We start from the raw sequence: 17,861 nt of genomic DNA, 5'->3' as shown, positions 1-17,861 counted from the left end.
ATTAAGCCCCTCCCACAACAGCTGGAAGGAGAACTTGGGACTGTTGCCTGGGACACAGGGAAGGCAGCGTTCCCTTCGTCTGTGATCCTCAGGAGACAGGCTCAGCCTCAGCAGACTTGAGAGCAAAGCCACTCAGCTTGACCTGCCTACCTCCTGTTCCCTGTCACCCTGGGTCCCCACCAGACTAAACCGCTTCCCGTTCTCTGAAAGCACACTGCTGTTCCATGCGTTGCCTATGCTGCTCCCTCTTCCTTCAGTAGCTGTGCCATCCTGGGGTCTGATTTCAACACCTCTCCTTTTTTCTGCCCCATAGGACCCTGGGCACCTGGGTCATTGCAATTAGCACTCTAGATTTTTGACTTGCCTTTCTGCCAGCGAGGCAACAAGCCCAAGATTATTGTCCTAGTCAGCACTCTAATTCCCTAGGACCTAAAACACTGTCTGACACATAGTAGGCGCTCAATAAACAGTTCTTGAACAGATGAGTGGACATGTGGAGACACACTCAAAAAGATAAGACACAGAGCCCCTCATGCTTTGCCAAGCCTCAATTTCCTTATCTGGAAAAATTATAGGAACTCCCTTCAGGGCTGGGGATGATGTGGATAATATACGTGGAAACTGCCTAGCACACTATGTGGCACGTATGAGACACGTAACAAAATGCTTAAAAAGCACCAAGACAGGGAATTCCCTGGTGGTCTGGTGGTTAGGACTCCGCGTTTTCACTGCCTTGGGCCCAAGTTCCATCCCTGGTCAGGGAACTAAGGACTAAGATCCCGCAAGCCGCCTGGCGCGGCCAAAAAATAAATTAAAAAAAAAAAAGAAGCAGCACCGAGACAGAAGAGCAAACTCACATTGAAAGAAACTCTTCTGCTTAAACATTACCAGGACTGGTGAGCTCACGACCTCACCTCTTCTGCTATATGGATGGTCTGATTAAAAGTACCTTCCTTAGACGCAAGAGGGAGGAGATACGGGGATATATGTATATGTATAGCTGATTCACTTTGTTATAAAGCAGAAACTAACACACCATTGTAAAGCAATTATACTCCAATAAAGATGTATAAAAAAAAAAAACCTTCCTTGTGTGCCCAACCTTGTCTCTCTATGCTCCATTCATTTGCCAGAGCTCCAAACTAAGTGACAAGGTAATGAGCCCCTATGGAACCATCTGGAAGTCTTGGCTCTGCACCAGCTTCCATGCTCAGGTCTGCACCTGAGAGAGAATTTACTGAGCCTCGGCTTCCCGGACCACAGTGACCCCACAGCCCCTCAATTCCAGAGGAATGCCTCAGCCTCAGCAGTGAGGCACTTTTAGCTGGCAGCACAGCCAGCCCCAAGGACAAGGACATCAGGCCCAGGTCATCCTCTCTCTGGTTTTCTTCTCTCCCTTCAGGTGCCGTCACCCGCCTCTGACCAGGCTGGGGCTGGGGTCCTCCCCCATCAGAACCAGTCTTCCTCTTCCTTCCCCCCAACCCGGGGAGCTGGGAGCCCCCAGGCCTGCTTGGCAATGACATCTGTTCTGCATCTGGAATTCTGTGTCAAGTCTGGTTTCTGTACCTCAGAAACAGCGGAGGCAGAACAGGATGCAGTGGGTGGGGATGGGTGGAGCAGAGTGGATTCCAGAGCCCAGACCCAAACACACCACCTGAGGGGCGCCAAGCCCAAAATTGTTGTTGATAACTTCTCAGGTGAGGGGGGGGGTGAAGAGAGACTGAACTTGCGTTCATGTGTACCAAATCCCGGGAAAGTACGGCTGCTCCAAGAGCCAGGAGACTGGTTCCAGTCCCAGTTCAGTCCCCATCCATGTAACTCTGGGAAGTCATTCAGTTTTCTCATCTGTAAAATGGGTTCATGCTAAAATTATTTCTAAGTTCCCCTCAGTGCTGACATTCAATGACGCTAATTGTGGGATTACTCAACTTGAAACAACGTACCTTTAGGAGAAAAGAAAGGAAATGCTGATTTACACATAATGTATGATTACTTGGGCCATGAAAATACATACAGGATCAATGAAGGTTTAGATAACTTCTGGATTATTTAGATTCACTATTAAGAGAAACTATTGGGTTGGCCAAAAAATTTGTTCAGGTTTTCCGTAACATTTTTCTTACGGAAAAACCTGAACGAACTTTTTGGCCAAGACAATATATTTGACCTGGTTCCTAACCTCCAAGATGAGGTCAGAGAGGGCCCCAACACCCCAACTAACTGAAGTTGGTCTCTGAGCTTCTGGGCTGAGAAAGGCATGGAGGGGGGAGTTTCCCCGGTGAGGAGAAAGCAGCTCTCTTGTTCTTAGAGCCCTCCTGCTACTGACCTCTGGCATCACCACCCCCCAAATTCTGACTGGGTGGAAGGGAGAACCCCACTTCTTGCATGTGGTGAAAACAGAGCATTTGGCATCCCACCACCACCCCCAGACAGGAGTCCCATTCGCATACCTCTCCCCAGTTCCCAAGCCCTGACCCAAGAGCAGTGTTCGGGGGAGACGGGCAGTCACTATCTTTAACTCCAACACCAGCCCTTCATTTTGCCATGTCGAGGCTGCTGAAGTGTCTATTATGTTTTACTTCTCTCTCCCTCACTCCCTACAAACTCAATCTATCCTCACATCCTGCCGATTCTACTTCCTAAATATTCTAGAATCCACTGTAGCCATCCCAATTGCCACTACTCTAGTTGCCAGCAACATCCTCTCTTCTGGACTACTACCACAGCCTCCCAAGAAGCTGCAGCTTCCTGCCTCCATCCTGTCCAATCATTCTCCACATCGGCTGGAGTGAGCTGATGCAAAGCTGATTTTAAAACCCTCCAAGGGCTCATGCAGGCTCTCAGGCCAGAAACCTTGGTGGGGCTTACAAGCCCCTTCATGAGTTGGGTCCAGCCTCCATCCTCAGCCTTCTCTTTTGACACTCTGTGGCCCCTGTCCCATTCCTCTCTAACCTGCCCCACCCTCCTGCCTTGTGCTCTAAACTCCAGCCAGATTTAGCTTCATTCAGTGGTCTAAACGAAGTCACCCCTGAGCGTTTGCACATGCTGTTCTCTCTGAAAAACTCACCCCGTCATCACTCTCCTGCAGGGCCAACTGACCCTCTGCACTGAGCTCTATTATTTACCGCTTCCTGGAGGAAGCCTTTCCTGACCTTTCTAGACTACCTGTCAGTCTCCTCCTTATTTACTATATTTCAGGCACCAGTCACGTGCTAGCCGAAAAGGGTACTCAGTAAATATTTGTTGAATGAATGAATAAATGGCCTCCGTCCAGATCGGGGAGGCTAGTCAGAACTCTATAGGAGTGTCCCCAAGCCTGACGAGCTTTGCACACTCAAAGGATTTAGGACTGAGGGCGAGCAGAGTAGTTGCTTCAGCCATGCACACTGCTGCCAAGGGAGCCCCAGCTCGGGCCCTGCCCCTGCCTTGTGCACTCGGGAACCCCAGAGAGGAAACTGAGCCCCTCGTAGGGAGGCCCCACCGATACTCCATAATGCCCGAGTGAGTGCAGTTCCCAGTCATGATTCCGCTTTGCTAGATGACCCCGAGCCCGGTCCGGAGCTCTCAGAAGAGCAGAAGAGGGTGGGCCCAACTATTCGTTAATCGCCTGGCCTCCAGGAGGACAGACGCCTCTCTGGCACTTCCCCTCCCCCTCCACCTGACAACCCCGGGCCCCCCACTTCCCTAGCCTAGCCGCCGGGACCCCGCCCCCGGGACCCCGCCCCCGGGCGGCCTCCTGCCGGGTCCGCAGTCAGGTCTGAAAAGGGGCGTGTCTTTGTAGGCAGAGAGGGGGTCCGAGTAGTTCCCGAGACTTTCCCACCCGCTGTTTGGGCTTCCTGGAGATGGGCCGGGGCGGGCCAGGCGGAGACTCCTTCCCCCCTCCGCCGTCCCTGCCTCCTTCCCACGTGGCCTGGCTGAGTCTCTCTAGAAAGCCACAGCAGCTGGAGAGAAATCCCCCTCCCCACCCCCACCATCAAGTCCCTCCCCGACTGGCTCCGGACACATCCTCAGCTCCCCCCTCGGCTGGGAAGGCGAGAACTAGGCGAACAAAGCGGGCAGCCCATCCCCCTCCCCAGCCCTACCAACCACCTAGCCCACGGGCCGCCCCGAAACGCACACAGGACCGAAAGGGAGAGGGCTGGGGGTGGAAGAAGGCTCCCTAGGCAGAGACGCTTGGGGCTCCGTCACCCCATCCCCAGCCCTCTCTCCAGCGAGGGCAACTCTGACTCTTACCCACCCTCACCTCGCACTGAGGTGGGGGGTTGGAGGAGGCCTTGCTGACCCCGTCCACGCTTCTCAGATCTGCCTCTGGGGGTGGGGCAGGAGTGACACGCGTCCCATCCTGAGAGCGGGTATCGGACATGTCCACGAAAGCAACTGGTTTCCTGCGCCCTCCCCCAGCCCACTCCCGGCCTCGGGTTCGGAGGGGGCAACACTCCCGCGCTCCCCACCCCCTCCGCCCAGCCCCACCCAGCTTCAGGGACCACACCCACCGGACAAAGTTGAGTATTTTATCACCACTATTCCCAGTCAATCCGCAATCTCATGCTTATGTCCCCCCACCAAGGGCATGGACACTCTCCGAAAGCCAAGGCCAAATATTACCTCAGCCCCATAAACACAATTACACACGCTGTCGACACACAAATGGAGGTGCAGACACCCCCCCACACACAACCCCCTTTACACTCCCAACCCGGAGACACGCGCGGTAAAGGCAGAGTCCGCCCCGCACAAACCACCGGCACCTCAGCTACGGCCCGCGATGCCACGCCGTGACCGGCCACGCGCTGCGGACACGTACGCCCCGCAGAAGCCCCCTCCCCACTCTCTGCACGCGGTCGCGCACGCCCGCGCACACACACACACACACACACACTCACACACTCACTCCGGACTCCGCAGACCAAGGACACACACCCCCTGCGGACAAGTACGCGCCGCAAACGTCCCCGGCCGCGGCTCGCAGACCCCAGAGCGCACGCATCGCGGGCACAAGGACGCGCAGCCCGCACCCCCCACCGCCTCCCCCGGCCCCAGCGCTCGCTCGGGACTCGGGACGCGCCCGCCCCACAGCCGGCGCAGCCTCGGCCCCACAGCCGGCGCAGCCCCGGGTGCCGACGCACAGTCACCCCGGAGCCGCTCCCGCCACTGCCTCAGCACCCGCCCTTACCGCGCGCGGCCAGCAGGCAGAAGGTCAGCGCGAGGAGCCTGCCACCGCGGCCAGCGTCCCCCCGCGCCATGGGGCCGGGCCCGGCCTGCCGCCGCCGCCGCCGCCGCCGCCGCCGCCGCCGCCGCCGCCGCCGCCGCCGCCGCCGCCGCCGCCGCCGCCTCCTCCTCCTCCCCGCGCCTCGGCTGCCGCTGCCGGGGGAGGGCGCGCCGGGCTTCAGTGGCCCGGGGAGGCGCGGCGCCGCGGGCGGGGGCGCGGCCTCGGGGGCCCCGGCCCGAGCGGGGGCCGGCGCGGGGGCCCGGGCTGCCGCCGGCTCGCCCGCCCCTCCATCGCCATCTTGGGCGAGCAGCCCGGACGGGGGCGCCCAGCGGGCGCGGCCGGTCGGGCACCGCAGGGGACTCCGGCCCGCGCGCTGTGACCTGCGCCGCGCAGGGTCTCAGCTCTGCTGGGGTCTGCGCCCCTCTGCCTCGCCCTCTCCGGATCGCCATGGGCCCCCCCATTTGGGCAGCTTGTTTCTGGGTCTGTCTCTTCGTCTCTCTGTCTCGGGGCCTCTTTCTGCCTCCGTGTCTCTATTTCTTTTCTCTGCCGCTGCCTCAGGGTCTCCAACATCTCGGTTCCAGGCTCACTGGAGGCAGATTCAAGGCCTGGGTTTCTGTCCCATGACCCCATCTTGCCACTTGAGCCAGTCCATTCCAGCCCAGGTCCTGGCCTGAATCCTCATTAGCTTCTCCACCTGCAGACCCGCTGAGGACATGGCGGTTCCCTCCTCATCCCCATTTACCTCGCCGTTCCAAGCTGATGGCTTCTCTGGACCTGCTTCTTTTGCTCTTGGAATAACCAACCCTAGCAGGGCATTTACTCTACCCCAAGCACTGCCACACTCAGACCTCTCTGCAACCCTGGGAGAGACAAGGAAGGTTTGATTACTCCCATCTTTACATGCAGGGAAACTGAGGCTGGAGGAGGCGAAGTGACTTGCTTAAGGACCCGAGGCTAGGGAGCAGCAGATGCAGGACCTGAACCCTGATTTTCTGACTCCAGAAGGTCATTTCCCACTCATTTTTCAACTGTGCTTTCTCTGTCCTAACCAGACTGGTTGTCTCAGTATCCCACAAACAGTTCTTTTTCTAAAGCCAGGGATCCAATGATCAGGCAAAGTGCAGGGAGAAGAGTGCAGATTGAATGACCTATTTAATGTCCTTTCCAAGACCAAGACGCCATGGTTCTTCATCCCCTCTATCTCCAGTGTTCCCATGGCTTAGAGCCACTTTGTCTCTGTAGCCAGAAGGTACTTTACCCATCTGTTGCTAGCTAACCCTCAATAATGACCAGCACTTTGCAGGTCTAACGGGATCTGGTATTTCTTCATTCATTGCCAGGCCCATCAGCAGCATTTGACTTAGCCCATCACTCCTACTTGTTTCTCTTAGTGGTCTCATCTGGTCATTAAGGTTTTAAATTACATCTTTATGCTGAAGATGCCTACATTTATATCTCAGCCTGGACCATCTCCCCTGAACTCCAGACTTGTGTATCCATCTACCTGCTCAACATTTCCATTGGCTAATAGGCATCTCAAATTTAACCTGTCCAGGGAATTCCCTGGTGGTCCAGAGGTTAGGACTCTGTGCTTTCACTGCCGGGGAGCTAAGATCCCTGCAAGCCGCTCAGCTTGGCCAAAAAATTTAAAAAAACAAAAACAAATTTAACAGGTCCCAAACTGAGCTCTGATCCTCCCTATTAAACCTGCTTCTCTACAGTCTCCCCCATCTCAGATCGTAGCAGCTCCATCCTCCCTGATGCTCAGGTCAGAATCATTGGAGCCATTCTTAACTCTTCACTTTCACATTCTTCACACTTCACCTTCCTGTTACCACCTTGATCCAAGCACCATCACCTCTCACCTGGATTGTCATAATAGGCCCCTCGCTTGTTTATATCATTCTCCCACTTCAGTCTTTTCTCAATATAGCATCGAGTGATCCTATTAAAATGGGAATGAGATCATGCCACTTCTCTGCTAAAAACCCACCAGTGCCTCTTGGCTCTGAGCAAAAGCTAAAGTCCTCCTTATGACCGGAAAGCCTATGTGATCTGGAGGGCTGTTTTACCTCTCTGACCTCACCTTCTACGCCATCCCCTTTGCTCACTGCCTCTCCAGCCACACCAGCCTCCTTGCTGTAACTTGATAGCAGTCAGTCCCCTCCCTCCAGCCTCTAGACCTTTGCCCAGCTAGTGCAGGTCTGGAGCTCTGTCCTCCACCCCTCATATCCTCACAACTCCCCCCACCCCCCACCGCCATATCTCGACTTTTTTTTGTGGTTATTTTTGGGTGTTTATTGCTGCGCAGGGGCTTTCACTAGTTGCGGTGAGTGGTGGCTACTCTTCATCGCGGTGCAAGGGCTTCTCATTGCAGAGCACGGGCTCTAGGCATGCGGGCTTCAGTAGTTGTGGCTCGTGGGCTCAGTAGTTGTGACACACGGGCTTAGTTGCTCTGCAGCATGTGGGATCTTCCCGGACCAGGGGTCGAACCCAGGTCCCCTGGGTTCTTAACCACTGCGCCACCAGGGAAGTCTCTAACAGTCTTTAGTCCCGTCTTCCTAACATGCTCTACGTTTTACTTATTCTATTTGTAGCCTGTCCCCCCAACCAGAAAGTGGGCTTTGTAAGGACAGGGATTTTTTTTTTTTTGCGGGCCTCTCACTGCTGTGGCCTCTCCCGTTGTGGAGCACAGGCTTCAGACGCGCAGGCTCAGCGGCCATGGCTCATGGGCCCAGCCGCTCTGCGGCATGTGGGATCTTCCCAGACTGGGGCACGAACCCGTGTCCCCTGCATCGGCAGGTGGACTCTCAACCACTGCGCCACCAGGGAAACCCAAGGACAGGGATTTTTGTGTGCTGGGTTCACTGCTGAATTCTAAGCATCTTGACCAGTATCTGACACTGTGTAGGTGCCAGGGGGCCAGGATAAAAGATACAAGTCACTGCTCACAGGGACAGTTGTGTCCTAAGTGGCATGTGATGGCAGGGAGAATGGGAGCAAGAGAAGGAAGGACTAACCGTGTGTGGTAGGGGACTGTTGAGGGAAAAGTCTTCACAGAATTGTTGATTGTTTTAGATGTTTGACCTAGGTCTTGACAATTTAAGGAGGGAAGGACTGATGGTGGGGGAAGAAACACCCTCTGCAGAGGCCCTGTGTGTGGCATGAGGGCACAGGAAATGGCAGAGCCAATAATTAACTGCATTGATACTCACAGGTCACCTGTTATGGGTCAGGCCCTGGGCACTGGGAGCAGGGCGGTAAACAAGATGGTTCTTGCCTGCATGGTGCTTAGTCTGAGAAGTGAGCCTACTTAGCCTGTAGATAAGTAGACAGGCAACTATAATACTGTGTGATACAGGCTGGGATGGGGTGCAGGGAGGAAGGGCACCCAGGCCAAACTTGGGGAAGGCAGAGAAAGCTTCTGGAGGAAACAAATACCTGAACCAGTATAAGCAGAATGTAGGAGGTGTGAAGTGGACAGGAGGGCAGGGGTGGGAGATGAAGCCAAACAGGGAGACCGGGGCTGGGTGAGCAGTCCTTGTATGTTGCCTAGAAAGCAGTTGATCAATCGAATGGATAAATGAACAATCTGTCACCACATAAAGAGTGTCACTAATTCCATAAGCCACACACACAAATCCAATTAATTTCTCTGCATTCATATCTTAGCACACAGGCTATGGGCGGGGAGCAGGTGTGAGGTATGACAGGCTCAGGCCAGCCAAACCCAGTGTAAGGAATAAGAGCCATGGTTCTTGTCCTTCCTCTGTTACACACTTGCTCTGGGACCTTGGACAACTTCCCTCCTCTCCCTGAGCCTCAGCTGCATCACTGAGAAAAATAAGAGGGCTGGGGGATGATGCACATTTCTAACCAGGAGTTCCAAAGAGTTCACACCATTAAAAGTGGATATGGCACTGGTCTTAATTTCTTTCTTTTTAAATCAATCACTAGGGCTTCCCTGGTGGCACAATGGTTAAGAATCCATCTGCCAATGCAGGGGACATGGGTTCGAACCCTGGTCTGGGAAGATCCCACATGCCATGAAGCAACTAAGCCCGTGTGCCGCAACTACTGAAGCCCACGCACCTAGAGCCCATGCTCCGCAACAAGAGAAGCCACCACAATGAGAAGCCCAAGCACTGCAACGAAGAGTAGCCCCCGCTCTCCACAACTAGAGAAAGCCCACGTGCAGCAACGAAGACCCAACGCAGCCAAAAACAAAATAAACTAATTTATTAAAAATAAATAAAGTATTCTATTATTTTCCCCTTTCAAATGGTACCACAGAACACCTCCAGGTGCATGTGTGGTGCGGGGGGGTTCATGGGTGGAGGGCCGACGGACACTGTCACGGTTTCTACCATTAAACAGCTTAATTTTTTTTCAGTCTTAGTTATTTATAGGTTGTTTAATTAATAGCCACATTGGACCACGAGATCTATGACAGGAAGCATGAGGAGTACTGATGGCTAAACTACAAAACTCTAATGCTGAGGAAAGAATGATAATTTTGCAAATTTACCTGTGGTTGATCATCATCAGAAAAGAATGTTATAGTCTTCTAATCAAAAGCCATTAGTGAGGGACCTCCCTGGTGGAACAGTGGATAGGGTTCCGCGCTCCCCATGCAGGGGGACCGGGTTTCGATCCCTGGTCAGGGAACTAGATCCCACATGCCTGCTGCAGCTAAGAGTTCACATGCCACAACTAAAGAGCCCGCCTGCCGCAACTAAGACCTGGTGCATCCAAATAAATAAATATTAAAAACAACAACAACAAAGTCATTAGTGACTTATATGTCAAAAGCCAGTGTTTAAAAAAAAAGTCTAATGATAATTCAATCTAATCTGGCTTTTTATTTACCAGAAAGTGAGACCGACTGTATCTGTAATATGTTATTTGTTGACAAGTACCTCCCAAGAGATCAGTGGTCCCCAACCTTTTTGGCACCATGGACTGGTTTCACAGAAGAAAATTTGTCCATGGACGAATTTGAGCAATGGGGAGCGATGGGGAGCAGCAATTGAAGCTTCGCTGGCTTGCCACTGCTCACCTCCCGCTGTGCAGCCCGGTTCCTAACAGTCCACGGCCCGGGGGTTTGGGACCCCTGCAATAGATCCTAAAATCTTATATTTCACATTTCAGAAATAAAACTCAAAATTTTTAGGTTTTTTTTTCACTTTAGCACAAAATACAATCACAAAATGAAAGCAATTTTTGTCTATTTTTTATCCTATAACATAGGATGAAATTTCAACTTGCATTTGGTCCCCATTTAGTTTTGTTTGCTGACTAAAATCAGCACCCATCACTTCTTAAATAGGGTAGAGTGTTTTTTTAACTCAGTTTAATTAAATGGTAAAATTGTCCTCAATTAACAATACACTGTTATAATTTTTTTTCTTAAAATAACTTCTTTGAGATAGTCTAATAGAGAGGTAACATCTTGGGAACAGGTCAACATAGGGGTCTAGAAACTGGGAAAAGCCTAGAAGACTAAGGTTTTTATTAGTTTGACCAGGTGGATGGGACATTATCAAATAAAGAGAACAGAGGGAAGAGCCAGACAGAGGAGAGGAGAGACAATTTGCCCTTTTAACATCTTGAGTGTGATGTGTCTGCCTGGCCTGGCAACCAAGTGAAAAATGTTAAAACCCTAGAAATGCCATTTTGATCTGAACAGAGAGATCAGAACCAGAGAAATTATTTAGTGAGTTGGTACTTCTATCAGAGCATCTAACACACTTTATTATAATATACTTCATTAAATTGTCTGGCTCTACTGTCCTACAGTAAGTTCCTTGTGGCAGGAACCATGTGTATTTTGCTTACTCTTGTTTTCCTGGGATCCAGCACAGCGCACAGCATATAGTAAGAGCCCGGTGAATGTTTTTTTTTTTAAAAGTTACTCTTTTATCATATACCATGCAAAAATGGTGAGTGTTTTAAATCACTAAGGGAGTTCTCAAATAGCATATTACTGTGAAAGGGGTTTGAGCATCAAATAGTGCTAGCAAGCGTTTGTCTGAGTAATCTCTAAGACCTCAGTAGACTCTATGACCCTAAATCAAGAATTTATGAACCACTCGCTCTGTAGGATGAGCTGTGGGGATCTGTGGCATTCACATCATTCTTGAATAGATATCAGAATCTACCACTGTAGTGATTTTAAAGTACAGCCGCCCCTCATCCCTCGGTATCTGTGGGGTATCAGTTCCAGGACCCCCCCAGATACCAAAATCTGTGGATGCTCGTCTCATATAAAATGGCATAGTATTTGCATATAAAGTACATACAACCTCCCCATACACTTTAAAATATTTCTAGATTACTTATAATACCTAATACAATGTAAATGCTATATAAATTGTTTTGTTTTGTTTGGCCGCACAGCTTGCAGGATCTTAGTTCCCTGACCAGGAATTGAACCTGCACCATTGGTAGTGAAAGCGCAAGAGCCCTAACCACTGGACCACCAGGGATTACCCTAAAAATAGTTTTAAGTAAAATGTAAATTCTATGTAAATAGTTGCTAATGCATGCCAAATTGAAGTTTTGCTTTTTGGAACTTTCTGGATTTTTTTTTTTTTTTTTAATTTTCATCCGTGGTTGGTTGAATCTGCAGATACGGAGCCCACAGATACGGAGGGTGCACAGGTTCTTTGACATTCCTCCCTTCAAGTAGAATCTATTTCCCCTCCCTTTGGACAGAGGCTGGCGTAAGTGACTCATTTCTAAAGGATTGAATGTCATGGAGGTGGGACTGCATGGCTTCTGAGGTATGTCGTAAAAGAAGCCGCACCTCCCACCTGGCTTTCTCTGGGAGACACATGCCTCCGGATCCCTGAGCCACCACGTAAGAAGTCTGGCCACTTTAACGCTGCCATGCTGGAGAGAAGGGACCATGTGGGGAGACCCCGTGGAGATAGAGGTGGTGGAGGAGCCCCAGCTGTTCCAGACCAGGAGCCAAATGTGTGAGGAAACCTTCCCAGTGCACAGCCCCAGCCCCTGTCTGACTGCAACCACGTAGGAGACCCTGACACCAGTTAACCCCCAGCACCGTGAGCAACAGTAATAATAACGCATGGCTTTGTTGTTGTTTTACACCACTAAGTTTGGGGGTGTTTGTTTTTTATTACTAGATAACCAGAACAGCTGCTAGAGTCTTTACTGGGTTGGGTTCACTATTGGAACCATTTGCTGCCTCTTTCATTCACCTCCCACCTTTTTTTTTTTTAATGAATGTATTTGTTATGTTTCTCTAGCTTTTATTTATTGCCTTTTCCTGGTCATTCATCCCCCTTTGAGGAAGATACAGAAGGTAGATATGTTTAGAATATTTTCACCCTTCATATTCAAAACCATCTCCCACACTATACAGCTGCTCAAATCCTCTGAGCCAGGGGGATGGGTCTTTTCTCACCCTGAGATGACTTTTCACCCCTTTCTTAACAACAAATGCTAATGGTTTTGTGGAATTATGGGATATTTAAATTTTCTTCTTTGTGCTTTTTTTTTTTTTCCCCCAAATTGTCTACATTGAGGGAATTCCCTGGCGGTCCAGTGGTTAGGACTCCGTGCTTTCACTGCCGAGGGTGCAGGTTCAATCCCTGGTGAGGGAACTAAGATCCCGCAAGCCATGTAGCATGGCCAAAAAAAAAAAAAAAAAAAGACAAAACAAAACAAAAACAAAAGAACCCTTCCTCACACCAAAACAGAATGGTAATGGAAGAGAGACTCTGGAAGGGTATATAAAGGAAAGAATATAAAGTACAAAAAAAAATTGTCTACATCGAACATATATTATTATTATTATTTTCGGTACACGGGCCTCTCACTGTTGCGGCCTCTCCCGTTGCGGAGCGCAGGCTCAGCGGCCATGGCTCACGGGCCCAGCCGCTCCGCGGCACGTAGGATCTTCCCGGATCGGGGCACGAACCCGTGTCCCCTGCATCGGCAGGCAGACTCTCAACCACTGCGCCACCAGGGAAGCCCGAACACATATTATTTTTGTAAACAGAAATAGTAAATGTAACTTAGGAAAAAAATACATAAAAACTTCAGTTAAGGATGATGAAAAAGTTCTGGAAATAAACAGTGGTGATGGTTGCACAACAATGTGAATGCACTGAACTGTACACCTAAAAATGGCTGAAATGGTAAATTTTATGTTATGTATATTTTACCACAATAGAAAAATATATACAATCGTTAAAACTCTACTTGAGTCTCAGCTCCTTCAAGGTTGCCTTCCAGTCCTCACCAATCCGGTTGTACCACTCAATAGGCACTGGATTATTTCTGCCTTGTACAGTGGTTTCTTCATTTACATGATTCATTTGTCTCAGTCGTGTGTCTCAAATGACACTGGAAGCTCCTTGAGGGCAGAAACTGGAATTACACAGAGAGTCATGCCTACAGTACCTTTATAAACCAATTGCCTGGAAATCAGAACATATTTCCCTAAAGAATCAACACTACAGGGACTTTCCTCGTGGTCCAGTGGTTAAGACTCCACACTTCCACTGCAGGGTGGGGTGCGTGTTCGACCCCTGGTTGGGGAACTATTAAACTCATTAAATATCTGGAATGTATATTGGCAATGAAAATGTACTTAATAAAAGCACTGGAAGGGCTTCCCTGGTGGCGCAGTGGTTGAGAGTGCACCTGCCGATGCAGGGGACGCGGGTTCATGCCCCGGTCCGGGAGGATCCCACGTGCCATGGAGCGGCTGGGCCCGTGAGCCATGGCCGCTGGGCCTGCGCATCTGGAGCCTGTGCTCTGCAACGGGAGAGGCCACAGCAGTGAGAGGCCTGCGTACCGCAAAAAAAAAAAAAAAAAAGCATTGGAGATACTAATAATTAGACAAAACAGAAAAATCAGTGGGAAGGTTGAGTTTGGGACTGAGGTAAATACATATATTTTTTTTAAAACATAATTAACTAGATAAAACAAAGTTCTGCATGAATGAAAATGATTCAAAACTTATTACATGACTCATCTCTGAATACATTTACGTAGTTATAATGATGTAAACACTGAATATTAATCTAAGTAAAGTTACAATAGAACTACTCTTGAAAAGATGAGGGGGGGTGGGGAGTGTGTGTGTTTGGTGGAAATGGGAGGGAAAACAGCTAAATTCTAGTCTTTCACAGTAGGGTACCACTAGATAATGAATAAAAACTGAAAAAAAATCATAGAGTAATATTACAAACATGTTATTTAGAGATTTGTTTTAGAACTTGACTCCTTAAGCTATGTGGCTCTGTAACCATGATAAAATTAAAACTTAAAAAAAAAAAAAATGGTGATGCAGGTCTCTATATTGTTTAGATGGATGCCCTCCAGCCCTGAACCATCGTTCCTCCACAGCTCTCTACACCACCTTGCTGAGCCGAACAGCTAATTCCTGCCGGAACCACTGCTGTTCGACACCCACTTCTGCTCAAGGCCACCTTGCCCCAGCAAGCCTGAGATTCGGATGGCTCTTTCTGGTCCCCTTTTATGAGGGCCACTGCACACCCGGCACAGTGGGCTGAGACCTGCTCTCTCCCGAGGTCTCTGAATGCTCTGCCTGCAGCTGGACACACTGACCACGGCAGGATGGGAGCACTGCCTTCAGGAGAACTGAAGGTAGGTGATGCTGGTCACATTGTCCACCCATCTTTGGCAGCTGCACCCTCCCTACTGGAGACTGTGTCCTCACCCAGCACTGGGTGCCAGAGTCCTCCCCCTGGGCCTGTCCTACCCTACAGCCTTTTTCCTCCTTACTTTCCACATGAAAGTGCATCTATTCCATGACCTGCCCTCTCCTCTGGTCTCTCAAACTAAGCCTGTCGAGGTGAAGCCAGAAGAGCGGGGGGCAGATGTCGAGTACACCTTGACTCTCACCGTACAAGGCCCTCACACTCTATCCCAGCACTCCCACCTTTTCCTCTCATACCCCTGCCCAGCCCACACTCAGTTTCCTGCCACCCAGTGTGCCAGCTCCGCACCTTTATCCCCTCACGTCTGTGTGTATTCCTTGCCTTGAATGACTTTCCCCCACCTGGAGAAACTCATTTCTTAACACCTAATCCAAAAGCTGTCTCCTTTGTGCTGCCTTCCCTGACCATCGCTTTTCCACTACCCAGAGAAAACAATCGCTCGTTTGTTGAGTGCTGTATGCCAGATATTAGGAGTTTAGCATGTGTTTTTCATACTGAAGCTCACAGCAACTCTTTGAAGTAGTACCATTATTAATTCTATGTTCCAGAAGAGGAAACTGAAGCACAGAGAGGTAAGTAACTTGCCCAAGGCCACACAGTAGGAAGTGGTTCAGTGAGAGTCAAGAGGACAGACTCTCTGGGTCAAAGCCCATAGTCCTAACTGCTGTCCTGCCCTGCCTCCCGGGGACTCACACAGGACTCAGCACTCAACATCTCTCTCTTTGTACTGACCCTCTTTGGTTTACACATCTATCTCCACTTCTGGATTGAGAACCCTCTGAGAGTAGAGAATGTGTCTGACTTCTCTGAGCATCCCCAGATCCCTGAATCCTTCAGCATGAGCCAGGCCATGGCAGCTGCTCAACTCATGTTGCTTTTGCTCAAGGATGAGCGAAGCCAGGATTAGCATTCTGCTTCTGCACTGTGACCTTGGGCAGGGCACACAACCTCTCTGAACCCTCATTTCTTTCTCTGGAGAAAGTAAAAACCCATAGGGGAATAATAACACTGCCTAACTGATGTCTCATAGCTTACTGTGAAAATCAAATTGAACATGATGCTGTCACGAGGAAATATAGTATAAGCAGTGGGGCACTCACCACACAGATGTTAGCAGCTGGTATTCAGAGGGAAATGTGTCACCTGTCCACAGGTAAAACATGTTATCCTAACAAGGGCCTTACAGTTAATTATACCTTCATCCAAAGTAATGTGTAATTCTGGAAGATCTGCCTTGGGTCAGGCAGATGGGAAGTATCTGAGGTCAAGGCAGAGTCTGGTCACCCCGATGGGAGGCTTCTGTACCCACCCTCCTTACTCATGTCCCAGAACCTGCTATTCTTCCAAGATCCCTGAGGTTGAGTCATGTTCCTCTCCCCGCCCAGCATCCATCTTCTCCCCAGGGCTTGGGCCTAACAGCTCAGGTCTTGGAGAGCAGACTGCTCCCACTGGCAGCCCTGCACTCCTTGGAGGAGATGAGGTCAGATCAATATCAGGACTTCATAAATCACTTCCAACACATTGGCCTCACCGCAACTCTATGAAGAAGGTATTAGAACCCCACTTTAGAGTCCAAGGTCAGAGAAGCAAAGGGCTTGCTCAAGAGCACAACTGCTGGAATTGAACCCAAGTCTATCAGATTTCAAATACTCCAGTCTTTCTCATGCTCCCCCTTCTTTCTCTGGGCAAGTTCAAGGAGATTCATATCCAAGACCCACCCAGTACAGGCTTTCTGAGCTCAGCATGAGCTTGGTCCCTGAAGGAACTCAGATTTCAGGCAAATACCATATTTCCTTGATTTTAAGATGTATTCTTATTCAGTTTTATATTTCTGATATGAAGATCTTAACAACAGTAATATCTGAGATTTTAGGAAATTTATTTCTTAAAGATTTATTTTGAAGTGGACCATTTTTAGTCTTTATTGAATCTGTTACAATATTGCTTCTGTTTTATGTTTTGCTTTTTAGCTGCGAGCCATGTAGGATCTTAGCTCCTCAACCAGGGATCAAACCCACATCCCCTGCATTGGAAGGTGAAGTCTTAACCACTGGACCGCCAGGGAAGTCCCAGAGATTTTAGGAAATTTAGTAGGAGTCCTAGAGATTGCATTCAAGTGTCTCTGCTCAGCTACCAACTGGTTCTGTGCCTTTGTGGAAGCCACTTTACCTGCCTGTACCTCCAAGAATTGGTCTGATTTTTGGTACCAACTCTGCCACTTGACAGCTATGTGGCTTTGTGGTCCTCTCTGGGATTCAGTCTCCTCATCTCTAAAATGATGGAAGGGAAAAAAATTAAAAAATTAAAAAAAAAAATGATGGAAGGTGTCACTGATTTTTGACCTCTTCTTTTAAACTGTAGAACAAGTTTCCCCAATCACATATAAGTGAAAAGCTAAGTTGCTGCTCTGGATGAAAGAAGGGTGGGGGTGCCTGGGACCCTACAGCCTCTTCTACTCCCTCCACCTCTGCCAGGGCCATCCAGGCAGCACAGCCTCGGCTTCCTCACTTTGGCAAATTTCTCTGTTAAGCTCGGGTTCGAGAGAACATTGCTCTGGGAGGTGAATACAGAGCTAGAAGACCTGGGCTCAAGTGTGGATTCTCTTTAAGCAGCTGGGATGGCTCCAGTATAATCACTTACCAGCTCTGGGCCTCAGCTTTCCATCTGTGAAGTAAAGCAGTAGATGAGATGATTTCTAAGAATCCATTCTGGCCCTTACATTCCATGAATGCAGTCTTTCATTGCTCTACCTCAAAGGTTGTACATTACTCTGGTTGTACATTAGAATCACCTAAGGAGCTTATCAAAAAGTAGTAAAATATGGCCCACCTCCTCCCCACGCACCAAGCTGATGTAATTGATCCCAGGAAGGACTCGGACATCAGCGTTTTTATTTGTATTTTTAAAAAATATTTACTTATTTATTTTGGTTGCAC

The 17,861-nt window shown here is 49.7% G+C and overlaps 1 protein-coding gene across 5 annotated transcripts in view; it reads right to left on the bottom strand.

Moving 5' to 3' along the window:
- The window catches only part of IGDCC4 (immunoglobulin superfamily DCC subclass member 4), a 37,700-nt gene extending 32,411 nt beyond the window's left edge, over positions 1-5,289 (bottom strand). For 4 of the 5 annotated variants that reach the window (XR_004348590.1, XM_032623684.1, XM_032623686.1 and 1 more), the window contains exon 1: positions 5,174-5,289. Coding sequence is in view for 3 of the 5 variants with exons in the window: in XM_032623684.1 (XP_032479575.1) it covers positions 5,174-5,243 (70 nt within the window). In the remaining 2 variants the exon portion in view is untranslated. Of the gene's footprint in view, positions 1-4,243; positions 4,273-5,173 lie in introns of those variants that run through there. The other variant, XM_032623687.1, reaches the window with a different exon arrangement.
- Positions 5,290-17,861: the final 12,572 nt, after the last annotated feature.

This window comes from Phocoena sinus, chromosome 2, assembly GCF_008692025.1.
Source record: "Phocoena sinus isolate mPhoSin1 chromosome 2, mPhoSin1.pri, whole genome shotgun sequence".
Lineage (NCBI taxonomy): Eukaryota > Metazoa > Chordata > Mammalia > Artiodactyla > Phocoenidae > Phocoena > Phocoena sinus.
The sequence above is the reverse complement of the archived record's forward strand: the minus strand, read 5'-3'. Positions and strand labels throughout refer to the sequence as shown.